The following is a 20313-nucleotide window of genomic DNA, read 5'->3' as shown; positions in this document are numbered from 1 at the left end:
AGATGGATAATAATGTTTGCTACCAAACCACCTTGGAGTGCGAGCTAAGAGAGACGTGGATGGATCGGGGACAATAATTCTTCATGCTTAACCAGCTAAAGGAGCTTTACGGCCACTGTAATTGATACAGATTGTCAGTGCTGCAGTGTGGAGGAATGCCTGGAATTGCAGTCTTGGGATTACCAGGTCCCATCTGAATGTAAATCATTTAACAGTGGACAAATGATTTAACAGAAACACTGTCCAGGGTTTCCACAATGGATCATTTCTACTCGCACTATATGCTTTTCCATTCCCACCAATCGACTTCCCAAAGTCACCGGTGTGTGCTTGTCGGTGTATCGGTATGTGTGCTCTGTCAAACATTTACACTGAGCTTGCAGGTGATGGTCAACAGTGGCTAATAGTTAACATCCCAGGAGAGGCCAACTCAAAACCAACCATCAGGAACAGCCCCGGAACGTGTGCACATGGTTTTTGGTTCATTACTTGGCTCATCTGCTAAAGGAAAACATCCACACTTTTGGGGAGAGGACAAACGTGGGGAGGGTGGATGGTGGTCATTTTCTAATTGATTTGGTTTTGCACAGTCCATTCTGTAGTTCTGGGGGGAACTGCCATCCCCTAGTCATGGGGCAACATTAATCATAATGTACCATTTTTCAGAGTCAAGCTACCTAAGATGCCCACCTAAACACTCACCTAATTTATATGAATTCTTTCTTCCCAACTGCATGTGTCCTCAGGGTAAATGAAAACTAGCATCTCTAAACCCACTCCAGTGTTCTGGCCTGGAGAATCCCAGGGACGGGGGAGCCTGGTGGACTGGCATCTGTGGGGTCGCACAGAGCCGGACCCAACTGAAGCGACTTAGCAGCAGCAACTCTAAATGGGGTGGGTTTCCACCTTCTCTGTCCTCGACCATCTCCCAGTGAAGATATTAAAAACACTGAGAGTCAGAACGTGATCAGTAAGAGTCAAAAGGATTGAAAAGTAAGGTGACCCAGACATCCCCCACTTTTGTAAAATCTGATGGGAAAGAGAGCTGCAGTATTCCTTCTCACTGTTTCTATTTAATATTGAGTTCAAGAATCACAGCTTTAGGCTTCCCTGATAATCTAGTAGTTAAGAATCCGCCTATCAATGCAGGGGACATTGGTTCCATCCCTGGTCCGGGAAGATTCCACATGTTACGGAGCAGCTAAGCCCGTGCGCCGCAACTACAGAAGCCCACGCACCCTAGAGCCCGTGCTCCACAAGAGAAGACACCACAGTAAGAAGCCTGCACATCGCAACAAAAAGTCACCCACGACTGCTGCAACTAGAGAAAGCCTGGGCGCAGCAACGAAGACCCAGCACAGCCAAAAATTAAAAAACTAAATCTTAAAGCCAGCATTGTCTGTCCTCGGAGGAGTCAGTTCAGAGATCTAAATGGTGTTTATAAGACCCAATCTAGGAATGGGGAATGGGGGCCAGGGGAAGAGATCCTCCAACTGGAAGAAAATTCTTTCCTGCTTTGCAGCCTCTGCCCAATTCCCTGAGGTCTGTTTACAACACAAGGTTCACAAAGGACGAAACCTTCCCCTTTGCATCCCTGGCCCTCCCAGGTGACTTTTACCTTTAAAATTCCCCTGAGGTGGAGCAGAGCTCTAGGCTTCCTGCCTACACCACACATTTCCCACTGTGCCTCGAACCCCAAGAGCTGAGTCCCCATGGGGAGGGGTGGATAGATGTTTCCAGGTGTCCACTTCCCATAGAACATTAGAGAGACGACTCCACTTTCCACCTTTTCCTTATCTGGCTTCTCTTGAACACAGGTGGCTTTTTTCAAGTGTTTCTGCTCAAGCAGAGCATATTAACTGAAGAAGACCACAGACTGCATGCGAAAACCTTGTGCTTTCCTGGGGCTCTGGGTTTTCCTTTGACGGAGGATGAATCAGAGAAGGATAGGGAGCAGAAGGCCCTTCAAGGAAGGGGTACGGGTGCTTTCCCATCTGGCACCACCCACGGGCTGAACGTGTGACATTCCTCTGTGTCCCCAGGGCTCCGAGAGCCATTGGGGTGGGGAGATCTGCAGAGCAGGGCTGTCTGCTGAACTAGAGTCTTCCTTGGGAATCCAAGGTAGTCTGGAGGGCATGGAGTCGTTTTCTTTTGAGATTCACTGGTAAAAGGGAGATGCTGATAGGAGGGAAAGTGATGTCACGGAGTTCACATGTCCTTCGGACATCTGTTTTACTGTGTTGATTTTTAGTTGCTAAATTGTATCTGATTGTGTCCAACTCTACTATCCCATGGGCTGTAGCCCACCAGGCTCCTCTGCCCATGGAATTTCCCAGCCAAGAATACTGGAGTGGGTAGCCATTTCCTTCTCCAGAGGATTTTTCCAACCCAGGGATTGAATCCTGTGTCTGCTGTATTGGCAGGGGATTCTTTACCCCTGAGCCACCAGGGAAGCACTGTTTCACTTTCTACTGAATAAGGCATGCTGCTTTCTCTGATCTTTTGATTCATGGTATGGAAAGACAAAATGTGACTCTGCAGGGGTGTGTGTAAGTTCAGACAGGGCTGGGAAGATGGTGCCACTTTCTCCCACTCCACAAGGTTTTATCCCAGGTGATTAAGTTGCTAAAGGAAGACGCTTGAGGTCATTTATCAGCAGTCTCAGGGTTAACAATATTCTCAGAAAGATTTCTACTTTGAGGGTCTCCGAGTGTTCCAAAGAAAGAGCCCCATGAGACCCCCCAAGTGGCAGGTGTTATGAACCTTCTCCAAAAGTCCTGAAAGCCGGAGGAACTCGTCATGATTGCCTTGCTCCGGGGACCTTAGTGGTGGTCTTCAGACTCAACTGAGAATCTTAACAAAAAACATTCCTCCATGGTCAGGAATGAGAGAAATTCCAGCTTTCATGGAAGATTCATGAGAGAATTATAACAGAAAAGATGATGAGCAACCACATGGTAGGTTGAGGAGATTTCCATGAGGACGACCTTTGCAAAGTTCAAGCAAAACAACCTGCAGGGCTGTCCAGTGGATTTCCTAGTAAATCTTCACCCATTGTAATAACCATCTTTCTTTGCACCCACAATACGCCTGAAGAAGATGGTTTCCTGCCATCCTCTTTAAGACACCTTCTACTTTGGGACTTTGAATAAATGCATCACTGGACCTCATTGAGTTTCAGTTTTCTCATCAGTAGAATAAGGAGAACACTTTCTTTTCTTTCTTTCTTCATTTCTCCCTTTCTTGGCCATGCCTTGTGACTTGCGGAAACTCAGTTCCCTGACCAGGGATCAAACCTATGGCCCCTGCACTGGGAGCAAGGGAGTCCACTGGACCTCCAAGGAACTCCCAGGAGAACAGTTTCTTTTTCAAGTACTGTACTAAGTCTGGTGAGGTGGAACTCTGTACAGGTGATTTGGACACTCTAAGACACACCACAAAGATCAAGTCTGTATTATTATTTTTTTGTTCCCTGGTCTTTACAGATCATCTGAACTCCACAGAATCTCTGTTCTGTTTACAGTTCTGTTCATGGTGTTTTTTTTTTTTTGCATTTATGTTTTAGAATTTATTGGAATCTTTAATAAGACTTAAAAAAAAAAGAGGTGGGAAGCATTGTGGAAGTGTGTGTCTGCACGTGTCTGTGTATTGGCCACCGTGTCTACCATCCCAGTGGGTCCTCACACCCACATCAGCCTCACTGTGCCCGGTGCCTGCCCCGTCTCATTGCACAACCTGTAGTGTCTACAGGAAGGCACCCCCAGGCAGTGAGGGGCTGGGGTGCAGGATGAGACTGATGTGGTCTTGCACACTTCCTCTTTCTGAGCCCTTTGCCAGGTTTCCATCAGTCGAGTCACTTCACGTTTGTCTGGGGCACTCGCACTTGGTGGCCCGGGGATTTCTCCCAGTGTCCGCAGCATACACTGCATTTCGTGATCTTGAGGAATCTCTCCTGTGGAGGTCGCAGGCACGGCCCAGATGATGGGTCTGTGTGTGTTTGTTTCTAGAGAGCTGAAGACGGAAGGCCCTCTCTGTCTTCTTTCTCTTCCTCTCTCTGTCACGTGAGCACAAACACCAAGCCGGCATGCATCCATCTAAGAGATAAGGACTGGGATTCTGTGAGTCTGAGATGAATGTTTACATTGGTTCCTTTGTCCTGTGGGACTTGATTCTGGGCTTTTGTTTCTCTCATCTTCAGAAGAGATATCATCTGCTCATTAGCAAACCTCCTGGAAGATCCTAGCTAAAGACTGCTTATTTCAATTTCAGCAAGAAGATGGTACTTAGATCCAAGTAGCAAATATGGACCAGGGATGACTGTTCAAACTTTAATCATATGTGATGTTCTCAGTTTAATGGGGACATCTCAGCCCAGGAGGCTGGACAAGACCCCCAGCACAAAGGAGGGATTTTAAGTTTTTTTTTTTTCCACATTGATTATGCACCTGCCTGGTAGGCTTCAGTCCACGGGGTCGCGAAGAGTCAGACATGACTGAGCGATTTCACTTTTACTTTTCACTTTCATGCACTGGAGAAGGAAATGGCAACCCACTCCAGTGTTCTTGCCTGGAGAATCCCAGGGACTGGGGAGCCTGGCGGGCTGCCATCTATGGGGTTGCACAGAGTCGGACACGACTGAAGTGACTTAGCAGCAGCAGCATGCGTCTGGTTCAGTGATACATCAAAAGAAGCTGATTATCAAAATTTACTTAGAAAAATGCTAGTGCCAACTTTTTCTCCAACCCAACAAGACATATTTCTGTGCATTCTCAGATGGTGACCAGGGGTCCTGCCTCTTTGGTTATAATATTTGACAAGATACATTTTGAGATCAAGCACTTAAATGTGATAGATGGATTTATTTAAAAAGTGGATGGTCATCCCCTTCAGTTTAAATGTGAGATTCAAACAAGGCAGCTAGTCATCTTGACCAGTCCCTTACTTCACCCAACTTAAGTCATCTGAGGATCAGATAACTCCTCCGAGGGACTGAATAGCAGTGTAAGGTCCTTCAGCAAGTGAGCCTCTCTTCTTGTCTCTTGGAAGGTATGCCACTGAAGACGACTGGAAGCTAGACTGCAGAGTTCTTTATTTCCTTATAACTTTAAGACCTATCATCTAATGGAATCCTTCTCCCTAAACATTGAAAAAAACACTTGACATTTTATGACCTAGAAATTGTTGTTTTGCAAAGCTTTTGAAAATGATTGTGGCAACTAATTTTTGACAGCAATCTCACTCTGCCAGTGGAGAATTCCAAGCAGGCAGGATTCCATCCTGAAGGTGGGGAAAGTGCTGGGATTAGAGTCCACGTCCACCCCATCACTCCCTCTAGCATGACAAGTCCACTGTTCCCTGGCCGGACTAACTGATGGGCCTCTCCAGTTGATGGAGGAAGCCACATCCCAGAAGAGAGACGGCCAGATGGAAAGCCTGGCAGGAGGAGCTCTGGTTTCCTGTGTCGCTTCCCAGGAAAAACACATCATCCCAGGCCCACTTCCCATGTGAGCTTTCCTAGGAACCAGACACACATTTCTGAATGAGTTTTATCCATCCCTTGGCCATAAATTTCCTTTCCATCATCCACTTGAAACACAACCAAGCTGAAAAACAACAGAAACGCTGTTGGAGCAAAATGGCCACGTGGGGCATCAGTGACCCCTTTCTAAACCTCCTCCTGCTCCACTTAAAGGCAATACTTCCAGCCCTGGTCACTGCTGACCAGATTCTAACATTCTGCATCTTGGACAGATTATGACTGTTATTTCCTGCTCTTTTTGGTAGAAAATAAGGGGACTGAAAAGAAAGGAGAAGTGAGAGAGGACCCACTGTAGTTATGTTTTCTGCCTCCTGGTGAAGGAAGAGTGGAGGGCGGGAGCTGGCATTCGTGGCTTGGGGAAAATGACAAGATAAACAAACAAAACATCTTTCCTCACTTTTGTGCTGTTGAAGAGATCAGAAGTTGGTTCTCTGGAGAAGATGATACCCAGGAAGCTGGGATGAAGTGGGCAGAGCGATCAGGGATTAAAAGGAGATCTACACCCCAGTGGTGGCCACTCCCTCCCCCAAATGCTAAAGTGGGAGCTGACATCCCAGGAGCGAAGTAAGGCAATGAAGAGTCACGAGAAAAGACCCCAAGCGCTGATACTCGGGGTTCCTGCTGAAAGAACGAGCTTGCCAGGGACACAGACACAGGGGACCATCTCCACCTGGGCACTGGGAGCTTTTGAGTGTCTCACTCTTAGTTGTGGATGGAAAGCCCCCTACATAAAAGGCAGAGTGCATGCTCGCTCTGTCACTTCCGTCATGTCTGACTCTTTGCAATCTCATGGACTGTAGCTTGCCAGGCTCCTCTGTCCATGGGATTCTCCAGGCAAGAATACTGGACTGGGTTGTCATGCCCTCCTCCAAGGGATTTTCCTGACCCAGAGATCGAACCGGTGTCTCTTATGTCTCCTGCATTGGCAGGTGGGTTCTTTACCACTAGCGCCTCCTGGGAAGCCCACATAAAAGACAGAGACCAAAAAAATCAACAGGAAACAAAAAGAACTGGAAAGAAACAGAACATGCATGATAATTAACATTACTGGAGAGATAAGAGGATATTTAGGGACTTCCTTGGTGGCTCAGAAGGTAAAGCATCTGTCTACAATGCGGGAGACCTGGGTTAATCCCTGGGTTGGGAAGATCTCCTGGAGAAGGAAATGGTAATCCACTCCAGTACTATTGCCTGGAAAATCCCATGGACAGAGGAGCCTGGTAGGCCACAGTCCATGGGGTCTCAAAGAGTCAGAGACTACTTCAGTTTCACTTTCACTTTCAAGAGGATATTTGGTTCAAAGACAATAATAGAATTATATGTATCTAAAGAAAATCAGTTAATATGAAGGAAGTCTGAGAAATTCAAAGCATGATAGTAAAGGTTAAAAAGTCAATAGAGGAGATTAAAGATAACATTGAGGAAAATCTTCCAGAAAGTAGAACAAAATGACAAAGAAGGAAAATAGGAGAAACGAGATGTCAAAGCAGGAGGTCGTGCCCAGCCTCTGATTAGTGGGGGCTCCAGAAGGAGGGCAGAGAGGAAACAGAGAGACATCATACAAGAAATAATACAAAAACCCCGCCAGATATGAAGAGGAATACGAACCTCAGACTAAAAGTGTCCGTCTACACAACATAGCGGGTTTACCAAGACCTACTTCAAGGCACACCATCCTGAAATTTCAGATAAAGGGAAATAGAAGGAAATCCTAACAGATCCCATGGAGGTCATGGTCAGGGTAGTCCACTTAGAGTGTACAGACACAGACTTCCCCAGAGCAACTCTTGAAGACTCTGAGGCAACACCTGTGATATACTGAGAGAGGTATTCTGTATTTTCACATCCAGTGAAACCATGAAATCAGATGTGATGGCAAAACAAAGACTTTTTCAGGTGTGCAAGGACCCAGACATTTCACTTCCCATATACATTTTCCCTGGATTACTGCAGGACGTTCTCCAGTGAAACAAAAGCGTAAAAACACAAGAAGACTCAGGACCCAGGAAGCAAAGTACCTACTCCAGAGTTGGGGTGAAGGAAAGACGGGACAGGAACGGGGACATCCTGGGCTGAGGGCTGCAAATGAGGCTACGTTCAGACGAGAGCAGAAGGACAGAGCGCTCCAAAAGGGAGGTCCCAGGAAGAACAACAGAAGCAACAGCAAAAAACCCAGCCAAAGAGAGGAACAGATGAATTACCCAATGTGTATGGAAATTAACGTCTATTATTTTCAAATAGACATTTGAAAATCTGTAGGAGCTTTTGGGAAAAAAAGATGGATGCATAGAAACTAAAGCAAGTAATGGCAAAATGGTTATTACCTTTAGGTAAAATAACTGGTTGTCTAAAAAGGAATCGCAACCCCAGGATGCTACTTGGGTTAGTCATAACAATGGTATGGGGATGGGTTTCGTGGTATCACCACACTGGGAGAAATGGGAAGGGGAAAGTGCGGGTAGGTGCATAGGAGACCTCAGTCCTCACTTATATCAAAAATGGATAAATCAAGGAATAAGACCCTGTTCCAGTTATTTAGAAGCAGAGAGGCAAATACCAGAAGAAACAGCTAAAAATTGTTGGAAGTGGTGGGGGGTGGGCTCTTTTTCATAAACAGCCTCTTGACTTTTAAACTATATCATATATTACTTAGATAAACATAAATGTGTTAAAAGTGGATGAAGCACTTCCCTGATGGTCCAGTGGCTAAGAGTCTGTGCTCCCAATGTAGGAGGCCCTGGTTCAATTCCTCGTCAGGAAACTAGATCCCACAAGCTGCAACTAAGATCTGGCCCAGCCAAATAAATAAATAAATATTAAAAAAAATAAGAATCTTTCCTTTTTAAAAAGTGAATGAAATAAGTTGGAGGAAGTGGGAATGAACAGCTTATTGTATCTGAACAATGTAGATTTCGATTCTAGTACATTGTAGGAATTGCTTCCCAAGCCACAGGGAGGGTGCTGGGTCAGCCAGTATCAGCATCACCCACCAGTGATGCGTCTGGCCCTGCTCTCGGGCCCCTCAAGGGGCCAGAGGGCAGTGCGGGCGGCACAGAAGACTGCAGCCAAGATGAACTTGGATCTGATTCCAAGCGAGCAATTCTACCTCAATGGGAGCTAGTAACGTGCCTGGTGGGGTGCTGGCCACCTTCACATCTGTCTGGCTTAATCTTCCCAAAAAGCTAGTGGGTGGGGTTTTTTTAATATTCTTGTTCAACTGAAGAGGAAAATGAAGTTTGGAGACATCACAGAAGGCGTCCACATTTATTGCAGTTGCTAAGACGCAGAGGTAGGAAGGGAACCCCGAAGTCCAAATCCCTAATCACAGTCACTCTGCTCCAGAGCCTCCGCCATCTGTACATATTTACAGGTGCCAAGCCTGTCCACCACTTCAGGTTCCTTGTCTTTGACTAAGTTACTAAGTGTCTCCAGCACCACTTTCCTCCCTCAGTAAACTTGATTCCATCTCACTCGTGAGTCTCACATAACGTAATATATGTGAAAGAGATGTTTAAACAAATGAAATTATTTACAAAACAGAAAGAGACTTAAAGATATAGAAAACACACTTATAGTTACCAAAGAGGAAACGTGGTGGCGGAGGGATAAATCAGGAGCTTGGGATAAACATACACACACCATTATGCATGGAGATAAAGCCTGAATATTCATTGGAAGGACTGATGCTGAAGCTTCAATACTTTGGCCACCTTATGTGAAGAGCCAACTCATTGGAAAAGACCCTGGTGCTGGGAAAGATTGAGGGCAGGAGAAGAAGGGGGCGACAGAGGATGAAATGGTTGGATGGCATCACCGACTCAATGGACATGAGTTTGAGCAAACTCTGGGAGACAGTGAGGGGAAGCTTGGTATGCTGCAGTCCATGGGGTCACAAAGAATCTGACATGACCGAGCAACTGAACAACGATCACTACTATATATAAGACAGATGACCAACAAGGACCTACTGTATAGCACAGGGAACTCTACTCAATATTCTGGGATAACCTATATGAGAAAAGAACCTAAAAAAGAATGAATATATATAACTGAATCATTTTGCTGTACACCTGAAAATAACAGCATTGTAACTATACTCTAATAAAATTAAAAGAAAAATTGTATATACTCTACGTGTCAATTATGCAAATAAAAATATTATTTTTGATGATGAGAGACAGGTGGCCTTGTGACATGATTCTGTCTCCTTTGTCACCACCAGAAAAGCCATCTCCGGCTTACTGGCAGGACTCACTACGCTCCAGGACAGATGCTGAGAAGAGAGAGCAGGGGCTCTAGAGGGGCACTCAGGTCTGCAGGCAGGCTGATGCCATGGGCACCTGGACCCTATATGTGGCTTGTTCCTAATGTATCACCTCCTCCACTTGGGGAACCTATAATATTTAGTTCTGGGGATTTCTTTTTTATTTCCCATTAATCCCAGAGACCTCTGTGATCATGATTCAGAACCACCGAAGTCGTCACCTTCAGCTCAGCATCTGTGACTAGACTGAACTGAACAACTCTGAGAGAAACCACGTCCGCTCCCTTAACCCAGGGGCCTGGATACGCACAATCTGGGGGCAACTTTTCACCTGCCAAGGTTAACGGGGATCTCACCCAGGCAGCGACTTTCTAAGCATTTACTGCCCAAGTCTGCCCCCTTGTGGACAGTCCTCACTGCTTATTTCTTTCAAAGTGCTTTCACATGGATTACGCAAAGACCATCAGACACTTGCTACCTATGAGGTAAGTAAGACTGGTATTATTTTCACTTTATAGTGAGAAAATGAGGTTTAGAGAGAGAAAGAAAACCACAAATCCTAGAATGACATTTAGCGTCTTTGTGCTGCCATTTAGCAAAATCCCCAAATATTCTAGTCAGAGTGCCCTGCGCTTGAGCTCAGGTTAAGTCCTGGTTCAGCAACCGTCACCAAGCGAGGTTCTTTCACAGATGGAATTTGATCACTGCCATAGCCTCCAGGATTTTGAACACTTGCATTTGGTGGAACTATTTTGTGCAGTGAGGTGCTGAAATCATTCTAGAAGGAAAAGTGATGGCTGATAGACCATTTCAAGTCTTGTGTGTGTGCTTCAGTGTGTGGTGGGTTGCTGCAGTCCCTCAAAGCTGGGTTTAGTTAAGCAGGAAAAGTACAGGCAGCAGGATGGGAACTCCTTTGAACACAGCCATTGGCCATGTCACAACAGGTGTAGCTGGCTTTGAAGTTCTCTGTGGAGGGTTTGACTGTGAGGGCACAGTGCAGCCCGGAGGCTGAGCTCTGCGATCCTGAGTCAGGCTGCCAGCGTCAGCCACTCAGGAGATATGCAACCCTGGTGAATCTCATAACCACCCTGTGTCTCAGCTGCCTCACAGAGAAAGCTAGGATAAAGAACAGTATTCACTTTGGAGATGGTGCAAAGTTTCAGCCACATAACTTACAGAGAGCACTCAGTGCCAAGCCCGCCACGGTGCCACGGGAGGAGCTGTCAGCAATCCCTCTCCCTGGCCGCTGATGAGCTGGCCTAAGGCTGCGATCATGAAACAGAAGGAGGTTTGTCGGCGGGTGCAGAGCGGGTCTTTACTTTAAATACATTGCCCCAGTTATGGTTCTCAACCCCAGGATGGAGCGTGTCCTTGGAATTTTCTGTGGGCATTTTGGGTTATCCAGTGAAAGGAAACACTACAAGAATATGGGAAGTTGGATGCAAGAGACTGTCCCACTCAATTAAGAACTGTGAAGAGACGTGGCCCTAAAGAAGATGTACAAATGGCCAGAGAGCACATGAAACGATGCTCAACATCGCTAATCATCAGGGAAATGCAAATCAAAGCCACAAGGAGAGATCGTCTCACACCACTAGGATGCTGTTTTGTTTTTTTTTTTTTAAACCCAGAAAATAGTAAGTGTTGGTGAGGATGTGCAAATCTGGAATCTTTATGTGCTGTTGGTGGGAATATAAAATGATACAGTCCTTATGGAAAGCAGTAAGGCAGGTCCTAAAAAACTGAAAAACAGAATTACCACATGATTGAGCAATTCCACTTCTGGGTATTGACCCCAAACAACTGAAAGCAGGGATATGAATAGATACTTATAAACCTATGTTTTTCCAGTAGTCACATACGGATGTGAGAGCTGAACCTTAAAGAAGGCTGAAGAATTGATGCTTTCGAATTGTGGTGTTGGAGAAGACTCTTGAGTCCTTTGGACAGCAAGGAGATCACACCAGCCAATCAATCCTAAAGGGAATCAACCCTGAATATTCACTGGAAGGACTGCTGCTGAAGCTGAAGCTCCAATACTTTAGCCACCTGATATGAAGAGCTGACTTACTGGAAAAGACCCCGATGCTGGGAAAGATTGAGGGCAAGAGGAGAAGGGGGTGACAGAGGATGAGATGGTTGGATGGTATCATTGACTCAATAGATGTGAGTTTGGGCAAACTCCAGGAGATAGTGAAGGACAGGGAAGCCTGGCATGCTGCAGTCTGTGGGGCTGCAGAGTCGGAGACGACTGAGTGACTGAACAACAACAATGTTCATAGCACCATTACTCCTAACAAGCAAAAAGTGAAAGTCATGCAAGTATCCACTGAAGGATGGATGAATAAACAAAAGGTGGGAAATGCATACAATGGAATATTAGCCGTCAAAAGGAAGGAAATTCTGACACATGATACAATATGGATGAACTTTGAGGACTTTATACTAAGTAAAATAAACCCGACACAGAAGGTCAGATATTGCAGGAGTCCCCTTATATGAGGGACCCAGAATAGTCAGATACAGAGAAATAGAAAGTAGAATAGAAGTTGCCTAGGTCTGGGGGTGTGGAGAATAGGGAATCATTGTTTAAGGGATACAGAGTTTCAGTTTAGTAAGAGGAGCAGTTCTGTGGATAGATGGTAATGGTGGTCGCACAACAAGGTAAACATGTGATACCTGTTAAGTGTTAACATACACTTATCAGTGGTTACCATGGTAAATTTTATCACAGTTAAAAAAATGTCTCACTGCCACAGAGAACAGTGGTTGATAAGAGGGTCAGGGTGGGCTGGAGAGGGATGGATTGGGAGCTTGGGATTAGCAGATGCAAACTACTATATATAGAATGGATAAACAAGGCCCCCTACTGAACAGTGCAGGGAATGATATTCAATATCCCAGGATAAACCACAGTGGGAAAGAATACAAAAAAAGAATGAATATATGTATAAATGACTCACTTTGCTGTACAGCAAAAACATTGTAAATCAACTTCTTGTTCTTTTTCAGTCACTAAGTCGTGTCCGACTCTTTGCGACCCCACGAACTACAGTACGCCAGGCTTCCTCCACTAAATCAGCTAGACTTCAATAAATAAATGAAAAAAGTTGTCCCACCCAAAGTGCCAATAGCATCCTTTTGAGAGATACTTCCAGAATATCCAAAAATGATCAAATATACATGCATTTGGTTATAAGACCTAGTGCATTTGTCACACTAGTCTGGGTTTCCCCTTTTAGGTCACAGTTGCCAAGTTAAGGAGACACCTAAAATCAAGTTAAGAAACACCTCCAAGGAACCATAACACAGTTACAGGATTGGAAGGAGTCACTTTATAAACACACAACAGCTTTAGCTCCTTGGAGTTCTCATTTATTTATAGCCATTAATTTAGAAATTACTTCTACTAATCAATAGAAGTAGTAGATGCAATGCAGGAGACCGGAGTTCAATCCCTGCATCAGGAAGATCCCTTAGAGAAGGGAATGGCAACCCACCCCAATATTCTCGCCTGGAGAATCCATTGGACAGAAGAGCCTGTGGGGGCTATAGTCCATAGGATCACAAAGAGTCGGACACAACTGAGTGACTAACACACTTTCTACTAATCAATAGCATCACAATTGGAGAGGGCAATGGCACCCCACTCCAGCACTCTTGCCTGGAGGATCCTATGGATGGAGGAGCCTGGTGGGCTGCAGTCCATGGGGTCGCTAAGAGTCAGACATGACTGAGAGACTTCACTTTCACGCCTTGGAGAAGGAAATGGCAACCCACTCCAGTGTTCTTGCCTGGAGAATCCCAGGGATGGGGGAGCCTGGTGGGCTGCCATCTATGGGGTCACACAGAGTCAGACACGACTGAAGTGACTTAGCAGCAGCAGCAGCAGCAGGGGCAGCAAGCTGGGATTCCCAGCTACAAAGGAGACTTTCAGATTTCAACAGAAAACTCGAAACAGGAAGAAGTAGTTCTTACCTTGTAGATACAGGACTTGGCATTCAGGAAGAAAAGCTCGATGGTGGCATTGTCCTTCAGGTATGAGATGCTCTCGATATAGAACCTGCAAGAGAACAACTGTCAATGAACCACGGACACACGGACCAATGAGGCAGAAAATCAAGTTGTCTGAGTTACACGATCTGACTGGAGGATGAGGACTTCCAACCCAACAGGAACAAAAGAAAAAGTCATCAATTCCTTAGTGCTTTTCAAGTTTTATTTATAGTGGATTAGGACCATCAAGATTGACAGCCCTTCCCATAGCTAGGAGCCAGGTTCGCCATCAGCCTCCAGGAGTAAACTTGAACTTGACCATTTACTTCTATTTTCCTTACCTGTTGCCAATTTTTTTTTTTTACAATGTCACTTGTTTCCATTACATTACTTTCTGTCCTAATCACTGTTAAGTTGGAGTTTTAAAAGATAATTTCTTTTGCTTAGTTGAATAAAGGACCTTATTTTTCTTTGAAATGGTTACAACAGATCTGAAGACAGCAAGGTAGGGTTTGACATCTCTACATCCAGAAGGCTGGGGCCGGTGTTCTTAACACTGTGATATTCATGAACATGAAGCCAAATGAAAATTGGATTCTTATGCAGATAAAGCTTATGGGGTTTTTTTCAAGTTGACACATTCTGAAATTATTTAAGTTTGCATTCAATAAGTCTTTACAAGTTGATTCTGGAGTTTATTCAATTCCCTAATTAGATAAGGCACTTGTACTTGTCTTAGGATCAGCTGTACTGAGGGAGCCGAGATGACAGGGGAGAAGGAAATGATTAGCATGCAGAGCCTTGGAGGGGAGGAGGTTCTGAGTAAGGGGTGACAACTCCTGGGGGGGCCTCATGGAAACTGGGTACCTGCCTCATGGAAACTGGGGGCACCTGCCTTGTGGAAACTGGAGGCACCAAGAGGGGGTAGAAGGTGAAATGAGAAAAAAGCAAGTGCTGTGGTCTTTCAGAACAGCATTAAGATATGATGGAAGGAGTCACGGGGAGGAAGTCAAGAGCCCAGTAATCTGTGCCCAGGGCTTTGTGATTCAGGACAAGTCACACTGGGCTTCTGCTTGCCAGACTATAAAAGACAGCAGGACGCCATCAGCAGTTCCCCACCTAAAATGTTTGCTGCTTTCAAGTACTGGAACCTAATGCAGATTAAGAGCTTCCTGGTGGCTCAGTGGTAAAGAATCTGCTTGCATGCAGATCCCTGGGCTGGGAAAATCTACTAGAGAAGGAAATGGCAACCCACTCCAGTATTCTTGCCTGGAGAATTCTATGGACAGAGGAGGTGATGGGCTAACAGTCCATGGGGTTACAAAAGAGTTGGACATGACTTCGAGACTAAACAACAATAAAAACAGCAAAACCAACACACCAACATTGCATAAGGCAAACAACAGGTTTGTGTAGGCTAGGGTAAGTCCATGGCATCCCACTTTGCAACCTCTGGTCTACAGCTAAGTAAACAACATCTTTGACCATTTCACAGATATGCACAGAGGCTGTTGTGATGAATACAACACAGATTCAGTTAAATTTGTGAGTAACTCCAGAGTAACTTCAGATATTAGTAGATATTTTCAATCCACAGATATTAATCCTACAATTACCATCATGAAAGGTCTACAAAATTTTTGGAAATTACAATTCTATCTTCATTTGTGCAAAGCCTGGGAATGAACAGGCTGGCTGATTACCCCTTTCCCCTACTGAAAATACAAAGCACTTGCCTCCTGCTTTTGGATCAAGCATTTTAAGTCATGAAGGTCTCCGTAAAGGGTCTGCAGCAGTCTCAGAGAAACTGGGAAGCTGCGCCCCTTTCACTCTCCTAATAACAAAGACTTGAAATGCGGTAGCAAATTCTACTTCTCAAAGCAAAAACAGTTGTCTCTCTGTATTGGCAGGGGATTGGTTCCAGGATCCCCTCCCCAAGGATATCCCTTGGATGCTCAAGTCTCTGATATAAAATGGTGCAGTACAGTCAGTACATATCAGGGTTTTACATCTGATCCATGCATATGGAGAACGGACTGCAAGTTAAATGCGATGTCATTTAAAAGACTCCATCCCTTGTAAAAGGTTCTTGGCGATGGGTAGTCAGAATAGCAAAATCAGAAGGAAAGAAGGCAGACAGATGGAAGGGAAGGGAAAGGAAGGCAGGTGGCGGAGGGGAGGGTGACAAAGGCTCAGGACAGGGCTTTGGGGCAGGGGGTTGGGGGACAGCAAAGCCAGATTAGCTGGGAGACTTGCTGTACTGTGCTTAGTCGCTCAGTGTGCCCGACTCTTTGCGACCACATGGACTGTAGCCTGCCAGGCTCCTCTGTCCATGGGACTCTCTAGGCAAGAACACTGGAGTGGGTTGCCATGTCCTCCTCCAGGGGATCTTCCCAACTCAGGAATCGACCTGGGGTCTCCTGCATTGCAGGTGGATTCTTTACCAGCTGAGCTACCAGGGAAGCCCAGAGACCTGCAAGGGTGGCCTATTACAAATCAATTCTGCCTCTATACCTGTGTCCAAGCTACTTCTCTCACCCCAGAACAATCCTGCTGCAGATCCCAGCTCACTCCTGCTCCCTTTCGCCTTGCTCAGTCATGACATGTTTTCATTGACTCTGTGGACGGTCCCCACAGAGGATCTCCTCTCCTGGGCTCCAGTGACACCCTCTGCTTATTGTGTGGCCCCTGGTCCCGAGATTCCCTGTTCTCTGAGATGCCTTCTCACTAGGCGGCTGACTCCTTAAGGGCTGGGACCCAATCTCATTCATTTCTGCATTCCCAGCACTAATCCAGGACCTGGCACCAATGTGTAGAATTTTTAAAAATTTTATTTATTAATTATTTTAAAAAAAAAGTATTCTTTTCCATTATGGCTTATCACAAGATATTGAATATAGTTCCCTGTGCTATATGGTAGGACCTTGCTATTTATCCATTCTAAATGTAACAATTTGTATCTGGGGTTCCCTGGTAGCTCAGACAGTGAAGAATCTACCTATAATGCAGGAGACCCAGGTTTGATCCCTGGGTTGGGAAGATCCCCTGGAGAAGGGAATGGCTACCCACTCCAGCATTCCTTTATATATATATATATTTTTATTTTTGGCTGTGCTGGGTCTTCGCTGAGCTTTACTCTAGTTGCAAGAACAGGGGCAACTCTCTAGTTTGCAGCACGCACGCTTCTCATTGCGCTGGCGTCTCTTGGGCCAGTGCACGGGCTCTGGGGTCGAGAGCTTCGGTAGTTGCTGCACCACATGGGCTCGGTAGTTGCCATTCCTGTGCTCTGCACAGGCTCAGCAGTTGTGGTGCACTGGCTTAGTTACTCGGCAGCATAAGGGATCTTCCCAGATCAGGGATCGAACCTGTGCCTCCTACACTGGCAGGCAGATTCTTTACCACTGAGCCACCAGGGAAACCCTACTCCAGCATTCTTGCCTGGAGAACTCCATGGACAGAGGAGTCTGGTGGGGTACCAAACCCCAAGTCCCAGTCCATCCCTCTCCCTTCCTGCCTCCCCCTTGGCAACCACAGTCTTGTGAGTCTGTTTCTATTTCACAGATAAGCTCCTTTTGTGTCATAGCTTAGATTTCACACAAAAGTGCTATCATATGGTACTTGTCTTTCTTTTTCTGAATTACTTCACACAGTATGATAATCTCTAGTTTCATCCATATTGCTGCAAACGGCATTATTTTGTTCTTTTTATGGCTGAATAGTATTCCACTGTATATATAACATGTAAGTTTATATGAGTGAAAAAGTCTGATTTTCAACTGTTCTCCTCTCCATACACCACTGTTAGGAGTTCTTATTGGACAGTGAAATGAGTGACAAAGACATGTGGGAGGGAGAAAAAATAATAAATGATTTCCCAGCCCATTTATAATGATTAGGGGTCCTTACACTCCACACCCAGCTCCTGCCCTTCTACCCCTTCTCTCAGTGTGAACGTACAAAGCTGTTCACAGAGATATGCTGATGACTTTGAATCCTAGAGCCAGGAGAACGCCAGAGGCTTCTGGAATTTGCCAGTGAGTGACCTTAGTTCGGTAATAATTATGAACCTAAAGCTGTTGGCTCTGAAATAACTTGATTTTCAAAACAATGCCTTATGTCTCGATCCCATTCATTTTAATGCTTGACAATTAAGGAGTGAAGACATTCTGTCCCACCCCCTCCCAATTTTTTCTTCAACAGCATATTAAGCAAAAACATTACAATTCCCTTTCCAGCTCTCTAATAATGGGAAACTGAAATGAGATGGCAAATTTTATGCCTTTTGAGGTAGTATTTGTTCTCTGGCTTCACAAGAGACAGGAAGGTGGAGGAAATAACTATATTCTGAGGTGGAGGAAAAAAAAATCACTTCCTTTTGACAGAAACTGGAAAGCAGTTTCCTGTTAACCTTTATCACCAAGAAACAGCCTGGGAAACCCGGTGAGTTCCAGGGCTGTCATATTATTGTTCTGTAATCCTGGGTATTTAATTCATCCTGAACTTTCCATCTGTGCTAGGGAGCTGGTGAGTCAAAAGTGCCCAGAGGAAAACAGACCTCGGACATCTCAATCCCACGCCAAGGCCCAATACACACTCGGAGAGAACTTCTAGGGAAATGGGGAAGGTTGACAGTGTCTGTTCAAAGTGGAGATCCCAGTTCTGTTCTTTGGGGCTTTCCTGGTGGCTCAGACGGTAAAGAATCCACCTGCAATGCAGGAGACCTGGGTTTGATCCCTGGGTTGGGAAGATCCCCTGGAGAAGGGAATGGCTACCCACTCCAGTTTCTTGCCAGGGAAGTCCCATGGACAGAGAAGCCTGGCGAGCTACAGTCCATGGGGTGGCAGAGTCAGGCACGCCTGAGCGACTAACACTTACCTGCTCTTTTGGTTTTTCCTGAGAACCTTATCAAAGGTCCTCCTTTGAGGCACTAGATGGCGATGTTGCATTTCCTTACCTACCAGTGCGGGATGTCAGTGTTAGAGTGGGTTCACAAAAAACATTCCAGGTCTCTGGGTAAACCTAAGGAAACGGATGATGTCTCTCGTATTCAGAGGGTCTGTGTGGATGATTCCAAGCCTGATTCTGTATTAACTGACGGGTCTGGATGCCTTGACATCCGGGGTCTTGCTTACCCTGTGGGCAATCCAATGCCTAAAACCCCTTTCCTCGCCTGCCCCAGGGGAATTTCATACTCCAGGCTGCTATTCACCTTCCTTAATTATCTCAGAGCCAAGAACTGGATAACTTGGGAGAGTCCACATACCCCCAGAGGCTGCTGAAGTTATTCAAACTAGCCAGTCCTAAGCCTGCTTACCACGCCTGATCTATTCCTGCAGAAACCACAGTGAAGGCTCTTGCCCACAGGTACCTCACTCCCTCTGCTTCCTGGCCGAGCCTGGTGCTTCCCCACGTGCTTTACTCTGCTGGGAACCCTCTCCTCTTGGGAATCAACTAGCAGTCTCTCTTTTCAATGTTAGTCATTTCCTTATCCGTTGGCCCCAAGTACCTGAATAAAAATAAGGCCTACATTCTAAAACAGGCTCTTCATGGGAACTTCCCTGGTGGTTTGGTGATTAAGAATCCACCTTCCAAGGCAGGGGATGCAGGTTTGACCCCTGGTTGGAAACCTAAGATCCCACATGCTTTGGGGCAACTAAGCCGGTGTACGACAACTAGAGAAACTCACATGCCATAACAAACATCCCACGTGCTGCAACGAAGACCCAAAGCAGCCAAATAAATAAATATATTTTTTAAAAACCTAAAACAGGTTCTTCAGCGCATTTAATAGGGCTGAATCTTTTTCTTTATTCTCCCATGCTGTGCAGCTTGTGACATCTTAGTTACCTGACTAGGGACTGAACCCAGGCCCCGGGCAGTGAAAGCACCAAGTCCTAACCACTGGACTGCCAGGGAACTCCCAGTAGGACTGAATCACAGGGCTTCTTTTTGAGTCAAAGGAAACAGTGCTCTGGGCCAAGGGCAAACCTGGCTCAGTACCATGACTGATGCCACACGCAACCTGACCCAGATGATGCTAGTCTGAGGATATTTTATCAGATGGTCTGAAGTAGGAATACATATGTGCTATGCTATTACGTGTCTGAGTGTATTCAACACTCAAGGCTCTGGAGCCTTCGGGGAGTCTGGTCCCCTTAACCTGTAGAAGCCTCAGGTGGCGGCAGACTGAACACCCCCCTGCAGGATGACATCAGCTAGGGGCTCTTACGGGCCCCCTCGCTCCTCCTCTTCCCTCTCACATCCCCACTTGGCACTTGGGAATCACTGACTATTTACGGCAAGTGTTAATTAAATGGCCCAATGATTTCATTTCATAATGAACACAAATGTCACATTTGGAATGCTGGCTTTTGGTAGCAAAAAGGAGCGATAGTAATGAGAAGGATAATTAATACTGCTGTGAGTTTATGCAGCCAAGTATCTCTGATGTTGAGAATTTCAACAGCGCCGAGAATCCTAACTGGGACACCCAGTCGAGATCTAGCGAGTTCTG

The 20313-nt window shown here is 45.6% G+C and overlaps 1 protein-coding gene across 9 annotated transcripts in view; it reads right to left on the bottom strand.

Moving 5' to 3' along the window:
• The window catches only part of FRMD4A (FERM domain containing 4A), a 682056-nt gene that overhangs the window by 131605 nt on the left and 530138 nt on the right, over positions 1-20313 (bottom strand). For all 9 annotated transcript variants that reach the window (XM_027559897.1, XM_027559895.1, XM_027559900.1 and 6 more), the window contains one exon: positions 13782-13866. In XM_027559897.1, the coding sequence (XP_027415698.1) occupies positions 13782-13866 (85 nt within the window). The remainder of the gene's footprint in view (positions 1-13781; positions 13867-20313) is intronic.

The sequence above is a fragment of the Bos indicus x Bos taurus genome, chromosome 13 (assembly GCF_003369695.1).
Source record: "Bos indicus x Bos taurus breed Angus x Brahman F1 hybrid chromosome 13, Bos_hybrid_MaternalHap_v2.0, whole genome shotgun sequence".
NCBI classification, from domain to species: domain Eukaryota; kingdom Metazoa; phylum Chordata; class Mammalia; order Artiodactyla; family Bovidae; genus Bos; species Bos indicus x Bos taurus.
Note: the sequence above shows the minus strand (reverse complement) of the source record. Positions and strands in the feature narration are given on the sequence as shown.